General features: G+C 52.5%; 4 protein-coding genes across 4 annotated transcripts; 3 read left to right on the top strand and 1 right to left on the bottom strand.

Moving 5' to 3' along the window:
* The first annotated feature begins 2,074 nt into the window (after positions 1-2,074).
* Positions 2,075-6,595, top strand: BJX68DRAFT_120300 (ankyrin repeat-containing domain protein). Its single transcript, XM_071036109.1, has 3 exons — positions 2,075-2,186; positions 2,258-2,737; positions 2,795-6,595. The coding sequence occupies exons 1-3, from the start codon at positions 2,118-2,120 to the stop codon at positions 6,470-6,472; spliced, it is 4,227 nt and encodes a 1,408-aa protein (XP_070897587.1). The 5' UTR covers positions 2,075-2,117; the 3' UTR covers positions 6,473-6,595.
* A 174-nt stretch (positions 6,596-6,769) lies between these two features.
* Positions 6,770-8,176, top strand: BJX68DRAFT_276971 (FAD binding domain protein; the record flags this gene model as incomplete). The annotated part of the gene is made up of 1 exon (XM_071048248.1): positions 6,770-8,176. Exon 1 carries the CDS (start codon positions 6,875-6,877, stop codon positions 8,174-8,176), a length of 1,302 nt encoding a protein of 433 aa, XP_070897586.1. The 5' UTR covers positions 6,770-6,874.
* Positions 8,177-9,012: 836 nt separating this feature from the next.
* On the top strand, positions 9,013-10,624 carry BJX68DRAFT_268436 (glycoside hydrolase family 76 protein; the record flags this gene model as incomplete). Its single annotated transcript, XM_071046099.1, has 4 exons — positions 9,013-9,118; positions 9,179-9,423; positions 9,505-9,954; positions 10,043-10,624. The coding sequence occupies 4 exons, from the start codon at positions 9,013-9,015 to the stop codon at positions 10,622-10,624; spliced, it is 1,383 nt and encodes a 460-aa protein (XP_070897585.1).
* Positions 10,625-10,672: 48 nt separating this feature from the next.
* On the bottom strand, positions 10,673-12,858 carry BJX68DRAFT_276966 (cytochrome P450; the record flags this gene model as incomplete). The annotated part of the gene is made up of 7 exons (XM_071048247.1): positions 10,673-11,007; positions 11,074-11,109; positions 11,212-11,623; positions 11,702-12,281; positions 12,351-12,384; positions 12,446-12,537; positions 12,636-12,858. 7 exons carry the CDS (start codon positions 12,856-12,858, stop codon positions 10,843-10,845), a joined length of 1,542 nt encoding a protein of 513 aa, XP_070897584.1. The 3' UTR covers positions 10,673-10,842.
* Positions 12,859-14,536: the final 1,678 nt, after the last annotated feature.

Raw genomic sequence — 14,536 nt, 5'->3', positions numbered from 1 at the left:
AGAGAAGACTGCTTCTTAACGAACTAAGAAGGTAACTGGGTTTCTGAAAGGTAGGGTAGCTTTGATTCCGAAAGTAACAGACAGTAGCTAAAACTAATTACAAGTGTTAACGAGTGTCCTTAAATACTAGCTGTCCATCATATCCATCATAGCCCTCAGCTATGCTGGCTATGTTCCTTGTCAGAGTCGTCATAGTCGATAGCTCGGACGGTTATGACCGTAACTCTTGGCATCCTAGTCAGGGCTATGACCGGCGCGGCGCATCATTCCTCCGTAGTCGTCACAGCGCTAGCTGCGGCACAGCGGATCCATTGGCTGACAATGCCCGTGATCTCTGACACCAACCTACAAGTTCTTCCTGTTCCTCAATAGTTGCTTGCGTCTGGGATTTAATTATAATATCCCTTAAACTATCTTTTTCAGAAATCTCTTAATATATTTGCTTTGTCTCTTACTACCTCTACTTCCAATACTTCTTGCTTAGTACTCTAAGCAGGTAACGCGTTAAACAGCTCTGGAAATCAGATCTTCGCCCGTAAGTTTAAGTGGAAAAATTTGTTATCAAGAAGCCTTTTAGCAATGTTATATATACAGTTAATATTATATTTTTAGAGAATATCTGTTAGGGCAGGCTGGTTCTGTTAAATCAAGCTTATCACGTACGTTGGTCGGTCCCGTTCCAGATGGTGGCTAAGTTTCTTGATGCTTCAACTGTCCACAGGACGCCGGCGCTAATAAGCATCAACGGAGCTAATGCGATCAGCCGGGGGATATCTCTCTTTGTAAAGACTGGTCCCATTCTGATGACGGGTTTTGAATCTAGTTTCAGGCGCGATCCAGGTTGGGGAAAGTGGAGTTTTCCCTCGAGGCTGTGGGGAGTCGTTATCGTATGACGTGGAGGCGTGCGGCTGAGCTTTAGCTCCGGGAGACAGCGACCTCGTGTCAACATGTGCTGAGGATAGGACGCGCTTCCTGCGCAGCAGTGCCAAGGCTGCCATGCATTGCGACCAATAAACATTCAGTCAGGCCCAGCTTGATCTGTGCCTCAGTCCTAGCTAGCAACGGGTTCGAGGATCAGGGATCTAACCATATGCCTAGTACCAGGGCAAAGTCTCTCTTGGGTCTTAGAAACAATGACTTATAACAGGCATAAGGGCTAAGGTGTAAGAACCCTGAAAGGCACATTTCTGGCTCTTGGTACCGTTGATGCTGCGGCAGTCGCTCTACTCGGGTTCGATGCAAACTTCCGGGTAAGTGAATCAACGGTTGTTCCTAATACGTGTTGATTTGGTGCTAACATGGTTTCTTGATTATTAGGAGGTCGAACTCATGATCCTCGACAGGGATTTTGAAGCTGCTCGAGAGGGTTTAATCGAGGCGGGTTTTCACCGTGCCCAAAAGCTGATTGCAAGGAGCTGAATGATAGACGATATTCGCCATTTGAGGAGAGCGGTCGCTAAGGCACACTAATCGAGGATCAGGCTTATTCAGCGTATTCTCCGAGTAACTATTCTAATAGATCTATGACTCCATAAACTAGAGAGAACCATTAGATGGCCCGAAAAGGTGGCCGAGGTGGTCAGGGGCCCAAAGTATATATCTCCGCAGACAAAAGAAACGCCAAAACTGATCAGATAATTCAACTCGAGGCTACTACGGGCGCTAAGAGGGCCCCTTATTGCAATGAAGGACAAGATCCGTTGCGGAGCAGGCAGGCAAATGTCCTGAGGATCATTGTCGCTCAGAGTAACGCCACCACCCCCAACGTCACTGACAAAGATCAACACGCATGAACCCCTCGCGATATGGGTCCAGCGCATCGAGTGGGGAACATGTTCATCTCGTTCTCGGCAAATATGATCGCGAAAAGCGAGTCTGACTGTGCGATAGGTCGAGACACTGGGGCAGATCTCCTGTCGAGGCGCATCACTTCCCGAACGTGGGCGATCGGCGGGCGGAGGAAATGCACGATGACGAGAACGGGGAGGCTGGGATCTATCGAGGTTGAGCTCAGCTGCGGGGGCAGCAGCTTTTTTTTTTTCGACAAAATCCTCCAGTGCTTTCACTTTATTTTATTTTCCTCGCTAGACGCTACTAGTGGGTTACACAGCGCCGCAATGTCGTGTTTTGGGTGTTTTAAGAGTAAGAGCGGGGAGAAGGAGGCAGGCGCCAACGGGCACGACGTGGTGAGTCCGTCCTCTTTGGTTTCTTCCCCCGACCGTCGATTAACAGCTCAACTCCTTCTCCTGCTCTTCAGGTCGCTCGTCCCAAGCCAAACAATGTTGCGCAACCTGCATCCACAACCACCAGACCATCGGTGGCCAAGGTCCCGTCATCGGTAGAGAAGACAAGCTCTCAAGAGCCGTCGCCCGAAAAGGAACCAGAACCGCTGCCCGATTCTGAGCCAGAGGGGAAACCCCCAATCGTCGACCGCTGGCAACAAGCCTTCGACAGTCTGTCCGAAGACAAGCAGAAAATCCTGAGAGACCTCGGCTTCGACAAGCCCAAGTCCGCAAATGTCGCATCCAACATAACCGAGCTGATCGACGCCGTCAACGAAAAGCAAGAGGAATGTGAGAGGAAGTTCTGGAAGCTGAATGTTGGCGGCAAGGAAATTGTGTTCCGCGACTACACGACGAGCATTGTGGGATGGTTGGAGAAGGCTGGCGATATTGCGATTCAATTCGCACCCCCGCAGGCGAGCTTGCCGTGGGATCTGATCAAGTCGCTAATGAAGGTGGGTGCTCTTGCGAGGTGGAGTAGCTGTGCAGGGGAGAATGAGCTGACGAGATAGATTCCTGTTAACGAGAGCGAGCAAATGTGCGCCTTGCTCGCCACGACCGAACGGATCGTCCGCATTACCAGTCGCGGTCAGGTGTACGAGCAGGTCTATCTGCCAACAGAGCCTGGAGTTGAGATGCAATCGATACAGAAACAGCTCGAAGGCGCGTTGCTCAAGATTTACACAACCTCGCTGGAGCTTCTCGCCGACTCGGGGAAGCTACTGGATTCGAACACTGCGAGACGCACCATCGAAGCAATTGTGAACCCAGGTAAATTCCAGGGTCAATTATCCGGCCTCAAGGAGGACGAAGAGGAGCTTCTTCTCGACGTGCAAGCCTGCGAAGTCCAGCGCAGCTCCGATGCAGACAACACGATGATCGATATGCTAAAGACATTCAACGATCCGATCGTTCGTATCGATGAGGGTGTCGCTCATCTCCTCGCGCATATGAACGAAAGCGACCGTATCGAAATGCTGGAATGGATTTCACCTGTCCCGTTTGGCAAACATCATGACGGTGTGAGCGAAGATAGGACGCCCGGCACAGGCGATTGGCTCCTCACGCACGAGGATTTCAGGAAGTGGGAGACGAAAAACTCATCGCTCCTGTTCTGGCTGCAGGGCTCGCCTGGTACCGGTAAGACATACCTGACATCAGCTGTCATTGATCAGATTCGAGCCCAAGTCGCGACCAAGAACGAAGGGTTTGCTTTCTTCTACTGTCGCAAGGGCGACGAGTCACGGGCGCAGCCACAGTCAATCCTGCAGAGTTTTGTGCGACAACTGTCGACCAACGCAAATAGCCCCGAGTCTGTCCAGATCAAGCTTCGCGACGCAGTCAAAGAGGCGCGTGAGAAAGGAACCAACTTCCGCTTTCAGCAGTGCAAGGAGCAAATACTCGCCTCGTTGAATATCTACGCCAAGTCCACGCTTGTGATTGACGCCCTGGACGAGTGTGAGTCGGATACTCGCGACGAGTTGATCGAGGCATTGAACTCGTTTATTCAGGACTCTGAGAAACCAGTCAAGATCTTCATCTCCAGCAGACCGGATCCAGCCATTGCGTCTGAGCTGGAAGGCAGTCCAAATATCGGCATTCAGGCTGGCGATAACCAGGACGATATTAGAAAGTACCTCGACATAGAGCTTGACAAGGTATCGAAAAAGGTCGCCGTGCTAAAGCGCATGAAGGAGGAGATCATGGCCAAGCTCCTTGAGCGCGCACAGGGCATGTTCCAGTGGGCTGTCCTTCAGGTCCATCAGCTCTCAAAATGTCAATCTGCGCCCAGTGTCCGCGATCGCCTCAACAAGCTTCCAGCCTCCCTAAAGGACTCCTACGACGAGGTCTGGGATCAGATCAAGAGCCTGGAGGATAACGATCGGATTCTTGCAGTACGTGCTCTTCACTGGGCAGCCGTCGCATTCAAGCCCTTGACTACGTCCGAGATGTTATCTGCTGTCCGTATGCATCCCAACGGAGGGATGTCTCCGGTGGATGAGATGTTGGATCAGGCAGGACTGCTGTCGCTTTGCAACGGCTTCCTTACCGTTGATAACCAGTTGAAGGTCTGGCGCTTCCCTCATCTGTCAGTCCAGGAATACTTGGAATCGGAGAAACGCGTGTCCATCCCTCAGGCACATTTAGACGCTGCGACCGTCTCACTGTCATACTTCGTCCGCTCGTATGAGGATCACGACCTGGAGCTCGAGTCCGATCCGGAGGAGGCTGGAGATTCTGACGCAGAAGAGGTACCGCCGCCCGAGACTGATGATAGCTTTGGCAAAATGCACCCCTTCCACGTCTACATGAGGCACTGTTGGCCCCTGCATGTTCAGAGAGCCAATGACACCGATGTATCGGAACTGAACTGCCTGTTAAAGGAATTCCTTGGATCGCCCGATGAAAGCAGCTTGCAATATCGGAGATGGCATAAGCAGACCTCACTCGACTTCGACCACTTCTGGACTAGAACCGGCTTCGATTACTGTTTGGAAACCCATTTCGGGAGCGAGGGGCTACGCGAGGTCCTCCCTGAACTGGCTCCGGTGCAAGCTGCAATTTTCGCCATGTGTCGTTTTTCATTTGACACCATTCTCGCCGACTGGTGGCAGGATGCCAGGATTGATGTTTCTCGCGTGAACGAGAATGGCCACCACCTTCTTGCCCTCGCTGCCCGAGGTGGCTCAATTCAAATCTGCAAATGGTTGCTTGATAGGGGTTTCGACGTGAACGCTCGGTGCCAGGGTTGGTACGACGGTTCAGCTCTTGTTGCAGCGGCGTCCCAGGGACACACCGAGCTCGTCAAATACCTCGTCAAGGCCGGCGCCGACGTAAACATGACTCATCCGGAAGGCGAGGGCATGTACGGCAGCACATTGCAAGCAGCTCTTGAAAGTGGCAGTCTGGACACGACCAAGTATCTAATCCAAAAAGCTGGGGCGGACATCCACGCACCACTCCCTCGATCGCTATCTGGCTCCGCGCTCGGGACAGCCGCTAACAATGAAGGCACTTCAATGATGAAGCTCCTCCTCGATGCAGGCGCCGATGTGAACAATGAGAGCGAATATGGGCTGACCGCGCTGAACGTCAAAGTCAGGAACGGGGAGCTCGCGAGTGTCAGATATCTCGTGGAAAAGGCCAAGGCTGACGTCAACAAGGGCGACGCTCTCGGGCACGCGGTAGGCCTTAGAGACATTAGCATCGCAAGGTTTCTGGTTAAGTCTGGGGCAGACGTCAATGCCCGGTTCACATCGGGGACGTTCCGCAGCCCCCTTGCCGTCGCTTCCACGAGCTCATCTCATCTCGAGGCGGTCGAGTTTCTACTAGCAGCCGGCGCAGATCCGAACTTGCCACTTCTGACTGGGGACTTTGAGAACGCACTTGCAGTTGGCTGTGCAGAAGGAGGCCCTGAAGTGGTCCGCTGTTTGTTGGCGGCAGGTGCGGACCCCAACACGCCTTTCACGAGGGGCAGGTTCGGCAGCGCCCTCGCAACAGCCGCGTACGAGTCCATCGATGTGGATATCATCAAAGCTCTCATCGAGGCAGGAGCTGATATAAACATGGAACTCGGGCACGGAGACTTTGGATGTGCACTCGCAGCCGGCGGCGCAGGACGCGATTACGGAGATGTCGAGGTCTTCCCATATCTCGTGGAAGCGGGAGCGAACATCAACATGCTCCTCAAGCACGGCCTGTTTGGCAGTCCGTTCGCAGCAACCGTGTGGGGTCGCCAGTTCGAAAAGATCCAGCTTCTCGTTGACAAGGGCGTCGACGTCAACATGGCCCTTGAAAACAACGACTTCCCCAACCCACTCGCTATGGTCGCAGCGTTCACCTGGGGAGAGGGAACCGTCGAATACATCCGTGACCTGGGGGTTGACGTCAATCCCAAAACCCCCGGGAAACGATATGGCAGTCCGCTTATCGCTGCTGCGGCGTTTGGGCAGAAGGAGTGCGTGGAATATCTGATTGAGGCTGGAGCGGATGTTAATGCAAAGTATGAGGGATCGTATTATGCTAGCGCGCTGCAGGCTGCCAAGGCGGATATTGAAACTGAAGATAAACAGTGGATGTTGCGTTTCTTCGGTGGTGATATGGATGATATCGAGGAGATTGTCGAGAAGTGGACTGAGGAGAAACCGGGGGTTGCTGAGCTCCTGATAGAGGGTGGGGCGACTGCTTAGAGAAGCGCAGACTTTACGACGACGATGAATGTTTGTGGTAGTTTGGCATGGTTGTAGCTTCAAGCTACTACAGCGCTCATACACTGGGCTAAGAAACAAACCATTTTGACCATTTGTTAGTAAATATATAGATTACCTGGTTCGAGACAGGCTCATTAAGCCAGCAAGTAAGCTTAGCGCCTTTCGGAGGCCCGCCCCAGTTCTATAATCCGTCGTCGGTATAATCGGACTTTACGAGGGTCGAAAGAATAAAAAGAACGGCCTGCCCTGGCCTCGCCCCGCACCCTCAGCGGTTCCCTTCATTCCCAGCTTCTGGTTGTACCTGCCCGACCCAACTGGTCCAGTGGCCATACCGGATATAGTACTTGGCCATAGCCATTCTCCATTCAATCGCTACGTGACATGACAAGACAGATTCCCAGAATAAAAGTCCTCATCTCCGGCGCTGGAATCGCGGGAAACGCCCTTGCCTTCTGGCTGTCGAAACTCGGCCACGAGGTAACCGTCCTCGAACGGTTCCCGCATCTCAGAGCAAGCGGTCTACAGGTCGATTTACGAGGTCACGGCATTGAAGTCCTGAAGCGCATGGGTCTTGAAAGCGCGTTTCGCTCCAAGGCTGTTCCGGAGCTGGGGATGCAGGTTGTTGACAGTGAAGGGAGGAGGCGGGCCTACTTCCCTGCGCGGAAATCAAAAGATGGGGTGCAGCAGGGATTCACGAGTGAATGGGAGATCATGCGAGGTGATTTCTGTCGGATTCTGTATGATGCGACGAAGGATAAGGCCAAGTATATCTTTGGGACGTCGGTTGAGAGGGTTGCGGAGAACGGGTCGGCTGCTGGGCTGGACGTTCGATTCACGAATGGGGAGAGTGGCCACTTTGATATTCTCGTCGGCGCGGACGGGCAGAGGTCGCGCACGAGGGAGATGATGCTTGGTTCCAGCGTCGGGGACCCTTTTCATCCGCTGGATGAATACACAGCGTACTTTACGATGCCGCGACCAATGAAGGACGGAGAGGAGTACACCGCCACGACGTACATTGCGCCTGGAGGGCGATTTATCCTGACGCGGAGACACGATCCCCAGAGAATTCAAGTTTACTTGACAGGAAAGAGCGTTGGAGAAAGGCTGAAGACTGTCCGGAGGGGAGATGTGGGTGAGGAAAAGAAGGTCTTTGCCGACGTCTTTCGCGGCGCGGGGTGGCAGGCAGATGAAATCGCCGAGGCCCTCATGGAAGCAGAAGACTTTCACTGCGAGTCCCAGGGTCTCGTCAGGCTGGACTCATGGCATAAGGGGTGTGTGGTGCTACTCGGGGATGCGGCGTACTGTCCTTCTGCGAGTACAGGCATGGGTACGTCTAGCGCTATTGTTGGTGCTTACATCCTGGCGGGAGAGATTGAGAGACATTGTGGATATAGTTCATGTCAAGAAAGAGGGGAAGAGACGGCGAAAGCGTCCTATACGCCGGCATTCCAGGCTTACGATGACAAGTTCCGACCGTTTATGGACCAGGTACAGAAAGGCGTTGGGGATCCGAGTGTGTTTGATAACATAAAGTGGTCCCCATTTACCATCAGGATACTGTACTGGGTGATGTGGCTTGTATCATGCTTGAGGCTGGATTTATTTGAAGCGTTCCTGAGCGATCAGCCGGTCAAGCGGTGGGAGTTGCCAGAGTATAAGGGCTTGAAGAGTACAAAGTAAATATTATCTCGCCCTTGTTGAGAGAAAGAGTGTCTATAACAATAGTATAAGCTTGTTTATGCTTGGCTCAAGCCTCTCAGACGACGATCCATCGGCCGATCGTACGTATTGCAATGCCGGCACTTTGAAGGGGAGTATTTGTGACCAGAAAGAAGGTAGCTTTTGGTAGGGCGATGGCAGCCCCATATTCCACTACCCGGCGGGTGTAGAAACGTGCTCTGCTTGGTATGAGTCTTTCCAGCAACTGAGAAAAGGGGCTGCGTACGTAGCTTGTGCTCACAAATGGAAAAAGTCATTTCCGTATCCCCACATGACGAGCTGGCTATATTTAGCCCCAACCCACGAAATCAAAGCCACGCGAGGATGGGAACGCACGCAGTCACTGCATCAAATATCAGCCTTGATGTCCAAGACCACCCGAAATCAGCACCCATAGCCAATGAATTACAGTCCACACCTCAATCTTGAAGCTCGTGGCGATGAAACAGCAACGCACGACGCCCCACCCTGAAAAAATTCTGGTGCGCGGCTGAGTCCCCACCGTGGCTTTTATCATTGATCTTGCTTTCCACACAAGCACTGCGCCAAGAGAGCCTAATTTCAAAACCAAAACGCTTCGTCGCCTCAAGCTCGCTAGTCCTCTCATAGTCCATGGCTTGACTTGGACGGCGTCGACGCTGACGCGTACCAGCGTCTAGCGCTCGAAAGTGGGACAGGAACGCGACTGCCTGCGATCTTTTCTTTTGATTTATGTTTTGTTGTCTCTGTTTCCTCCCAGCTGATCGACTACGATCTTCTGGATCTTCACCTGGAGTTCTCCGCACCAGCCTCCAACCATGCATCTACTGAGATCAACCACAAGCATACACAGAGCCCTCGTGCTCCTATCACTATGTCTCTCCATCGCGGTCAAGGCAATAGACATCGACATCACAGATGTTGGTACGATCCGCCCCTGAACTTGACGAATACACCCCTAACACTCAACCCTATCACCAACAGAGTCGATAAAATCCGCCGCCAGCAAGACCGCCTACGGGTCGATGACATGGTACTCCGGTAACGAAACCGGCCAGATCCCCGGCGCATTCCCGGATAAGTGGTGGGAGGGCGCGGCGCTGTTTACCAGTCTGCTGCTCTACTGGCACTATACGGGCGATGACACGTATAATCCGCAGGTGCGCCATGGGATGCAGTGGCAGGCGGGGAATGGCGATTACATGCCGTCGAATTATAGCAGTTGGATTGTCCGTGTCACCCCATCCGCGATTGAGGAATGCTGCGCGCATACGCGTTGAATCCCGCTAATCAATGTTGAGGTGGTGTAGGGAAACGACGACCAAGTCTTCTGGGGCCTCGCAGCCATGACGGCCGCCGAAATCAAACTGCCCGACGTAAGCGGCGGATATTCCTGGCTCGCCCTCGCGCAGGGCGTCTTCAACACGCAGGTCGAGCGATGGGACACGGAGAACTGTGGCGGGGGCCTTCGGTGGCAGATCTACAACTATGAAGCTGGATACACCATGAAGAACACGATTTCGAATGCAGGACTGTTTCAACTTGCTGCGCGGTTGGCGCGGTACACGGATAACTCGACGTACGCTGAGTGGGCAAATACAGTGTGGGACTGGTGCGTGTCCTCGCCGCTGCTGAACAATGAGACGTGGAATGTGGCGGACTCGACGAATATCGAGGATGGGTGCTCGACGCAGGGGAATACGCAGTGGACGTATAATTATGGGGCTTTTCTTGCGGGGGCTGCGTATATGTATAACTACGTATGTCCGCCCACCTCTTCCCCTCCTAGCCTTCAATGCACCCACCCGATACCGTAGCCAAATGAACCTTGCTAATATATTCGAGCAGACTGAAAAGGCAACCTGGAAGACGGCCGTGGACGGCCTGCTCGGCGCCCTAATCGACGGCTTCTTCCCCACAACATACGGCGGCAACATCATGCAAGAAATCTGCGAGCCCAACGAAGCCTGCAACAACAACGAGATCCTCTTCCGCGGACTCGTCTCCGGCTGGCTCGGCTTCACAGCCCTCCTCGTGCCCAGCACGTACGACACAATCCTCACAAAACTCCAAGGCTCCGCAGAGGCCGCGGCCAAATCATGCAGCGGGATGAGCAACAACACCTGCGGCGTGCGGTGGTACGAGTCTAAGTGGGATGGGTGGGTTGGCATGGAGGAGCAGATTATTGCAACGGATGTGATATCTTCTGTGCTTATTATGCAGGACAATGTCTCGGCGCCGGTTACCTCGACGACGGGCGGGAATAGTTCAAGTGACCCGTCGGCGGGGACGGCGGATAAGAGTGAGGGGGCGGGGGAGTTGCCGACGATTACCACTGGGGATCGGGCTGGGGCGATTGTTTTGACCATTGCTGTTGCTGGAGGGTGGCTTGCGCTGATGGGGTGGATGGTGGCTGGGGGTGGGATATAGACTGCTTCTCATTATAGGACACGGGAGTTGAGGATTGTAATGGATGTTTGTAGTTTTTGTTCACCTCGGATTCAGGGACTTTTGATAAATACCACTAGCATTCCGTTTAAAACGTCGTGCGGCGGAGTACGCAGTATTGACCCATTCCCTCGGATTGACTGATAGCATTCCAACTGAGAAGAGCACGACAAAATACCTTCACATAGAGGCTATCGAATTCAAACACTTCCACTAGATCCACGCTTCCTAATGTGAACATATAAGGGCAGAGGCTTGTTAAACCAATGATTCATCGTTCGAAACCCCTTCTCAGGGCTGGCCATCTCTAGGTCATACGACCGGAGAAGCTCCGGAACCAACTTATGGATCTCGCATAGTGAAATCTACCTGATTCGTTAGAGACTTTCACCCGACTCGAAAGGATATTTGGGAAGCAGATGGAAGCTTACATTCTTACCGATGCATGTACGCGAACCTCCGCCGAACTATCGACGAATAACGTAAGTTAGCCCCCTTGGGGATAGAGCATTCAAAGTGGAATGTAAGGTATCTTGACTGATACGATGGCTCATGAGGACAGCACGTACCTGAAACATATATCTATCCATTTTGACCGCGTCCTCGCGGAACCATCGATCAGGGTTATACTCGTTTGCATCCTCACCAAATATGGTCTCATCGAGATGGACGACAGAGGCATTAATACCAACACGTAGACCGCCAGGAAACCACTGCCCTGCAATCTGGCATCCCCCCGACGGAACAATCCTCGGCAGCGTTAGCCCCACGCTAGGGTGCATGCGCATCCCCTCCTTGCAGCATGCGACGAGGTAGGGTAGTTGGGTTGCTTCGGCGTATTTTATACGTGGGTAACTGAGCTTTCCAGCGGCTGATGCTTCGTCTATCTCGCCTCTGAGCTTAGCGTAGGCGTGTGGGTTGGCCATGAGGTGGTAGATGATGGAGGAGAGGGCCGCGGCTGTGGTGTCACTTCCGGCGAAGCTGGATCATATGACACGTGATTAGTCTATGCTGAAAGCTAAAGTGTTGAGATGGAAACAGGATATTGATACCACCCACAGTCCACTGAATACTTCGGTTTGCACGTCTGTCAGGTTGAAATTGTGCTGATCACCCTTGCTGTCATGGATGCCGAGCAATTTGCCGAGGATGTCTTCCCTTGCACCATCTGGTTTCCCCTCTGACTGTAGCCTTTCTCGAACACAGCTTGCCGCAGCGTCCTCGATACTCCCCAGCGCCTTAAGCGCCTTCCGCACCGAGCGAAGCAGTAAACCAGAGGCGAGGAAGGGGGCCCGCACGTACGTAGGCATCACACTCGCAGCGCATAAGACAGGGAGGAGAGTATCCAATGAACCAATGTAGTCATGAACATCACTGCACTGTGCCATGAATCCGAACATCGAGCTAAAGTAGAGCTCGCCGATCACATCAAAGGCGTACCACTGTACCCATGTAGCAAGATCGACGAGCTGGCGTTGCTTGGAGAATACTCCCATTCTTGTCATGAAGAGCTCGGTGCATGTGTCTATTAAGGGCTCGGACTTCACAATGCTGCTCATGGAGTAGATGTTGTTTACGATTTTCCTTCGTTGTCCGTGCAGCTTTTCGTCTGTTGATGTGAAATGGTCGGGGAAACGAGCTAGATAGCAGAAGCATATCAGCTCAGCTCGAGAAAATATGATTGTGTTAGGTATTCACATCCACCTACCAAAGGAAGCTCTCCAGGGCGTATAGAAGTCCGTCTGTCAGATAGGATTAGCACAGCTGCGCTGTTTATGGCGACTAGTCGTCGGTAACGGTCACCTTTGTGAATCCGGAATTGATCGAGTAGATCTCCTTGATAGATGCGGGATCCGAAATGGCCACTTCGTTCGGGGCAATGCGTATGATTGGACCTACCAGCTCATCTCTCAGTATGTCTGGCGTTTGAGGCGTAAATCCACACAGTTCGTATTCAGCCTGCCCGCCCGGCTGACCTAAATGAGGAACATACCGTATTTCTTGTGGAGTTCGGCCTGCGTCCGGTGCGCTCGCCCTTGGAAAATCTCCATCACTATCCACAGGCGAGATATCGATGCCAGGAATGGACCCGGGTATCTGGCATAGGGATGAAAGGTGCGGGCATATGCAATCCAGAAGACCCAGTAAGCGCCAAACAGTGCAGTAGCGAGTCCTCTGCATGCCCAGAGGGAACCTAAGACTTCCGATAATGCCATAGCGAAGGTAACTTGACGGCTTGGAAAACAATATACATCAGGAAGTTGAATAACGAGTGACCCCATACCAGAGAGGCTGTGCCTTCTTATATGCTATCGTGTAGCCGCTATCCCTGAACAACATGATAAAATATCTGGGAAGGAAGAATGTTGCAACTCCGCACCCCGCACTCCAAGGTTAGTACGAACTCCGATTGAATAAGTTGTCGACCTCCGATCAGATGGGCCCGCTCTGATAGAAATCAAGGGTATGCTTGTGGGGGTGTGGCCTTATCCGATTGATCATTATCGATCGAATTGCGGGGTAATGCGTACCACCTCTGGAACAGAGAATCAGACTATGGCATAGCCTAATCATACGTAGGTTCGCAAGGACCGGGGAGAAGGATGTATTCCCCGCAGCCGGAAAATACCCACATTGCCGGTGAACCCCCCGCCTCCATGCGCCATTACGAGGGCAGTGGGTACCTCAACACTTCAGATGCTCCACAGGTTCTACAAAGCTCAGCCAAATACATATTGAGGAATAGATGATATCAGCGGGGTCTCTTAGTTTAGTAGGTTTGGCAGACGCTAGCAGACCTGTCTCAGTGTCGCCGGCAGAGTAGTGGGCAATGCAGATGCATGGTTACGCAGTTTCTTTCGCATTTCTGAGCCCATCTTGCTGCAAATCTGAAAGAATCTTGATTCGAGGGTGATCAGGCGCATCCTGACGCCATCCACATCCAGGCCTTGTTTTCTGGGCACATTGGTTCGCCTCTGCTATATCAGATAGAGAATATCGCATGGCCTGACGCCCCGCTTGGAATATGTTCGAGTCTAGTCATCATCATTCATCCCTTCTTTTGTCCAGTTTTACATGCGGAATCTCTTCCGTATTGCTTTTTATCTACGCGCAACCAGGTAGTCCCAGGTGTACGCGGGAGATTATACACAAAACGGCAGATATACACACATATGGCATGAATGGAGCTTATGTTCCAGGACTACTAACCTTTCCAAACGTCTGGTTGGAGAACGAAAACAGCGATGGGGCTTCACAATACCGTCTGGTCTTGTTTGGATTCTTTCTGGAGCATGTTAACAGGTAGGCAGCGCATGTCGCGATCCGCAGTCGAAATCCATGGCTAGGAGCTGATTGACAATGGGATAAGCGTGGTTAATGAGAACGCTGCTTGAGAGCCGAGACGGTACTTGAACTTGGATATCTTGCTGCACTGTTTCGATATGAGAGCCGAAACGAAGTTTTTGCCACCCTCCGAGGCACATGTTTAAGCATCATCATTGAACCCGTTTCTACCACCATAGTCGAAGCCTTCGTCTAAATCTGCCCCTCTGGGAACACCTTATGATAGCCGTGGCTATGGCCACGCTGCCCCCACAAGCCCAAACGGCCCCGCAACCCCGGGCCAGGACCCCATACCCACCCATGCGGGGAAGAAACTTCATTCCTGCCTCGCCGTGCGTCATTGGTCTGGACATAGCAGCCGAATACCAGACAACGTGTTCCTCCCCGGTTTCGTGTACATTTTAATCGTTTTTATGGGGGACCCCGGGCTTTTCCTCTAAACCACAAGGATATAAAGATCGCCCATTAAGCGGGGAAGTCGGAGCCGCAAGCGCTGCACGAGCAATCTTATTTCGCTAAATCGTCCCTATACCCTACATTTCGTTACAT

Source organism: Aspergillus pseudodeflectus (assembly GCF_044049435.1).
Source record: "Aspergillus pseudodeflectus strain CBS 756.74 chromosome Unknown BJX68scaffold_30, whole genome shotgun sequence".
NCBI lineage: Eukaryota > Fungi > Ascomycota > Eurotiomycetes > Eurotiales > Aspergillaceae > Aspergillus > Aspergillus pseudodeflectus.
The sequence above is the reverse complement of the archived record's forward strand: the minus strand, read 5'-3'. Positions and strand labels throughout refer to the sequence as shown.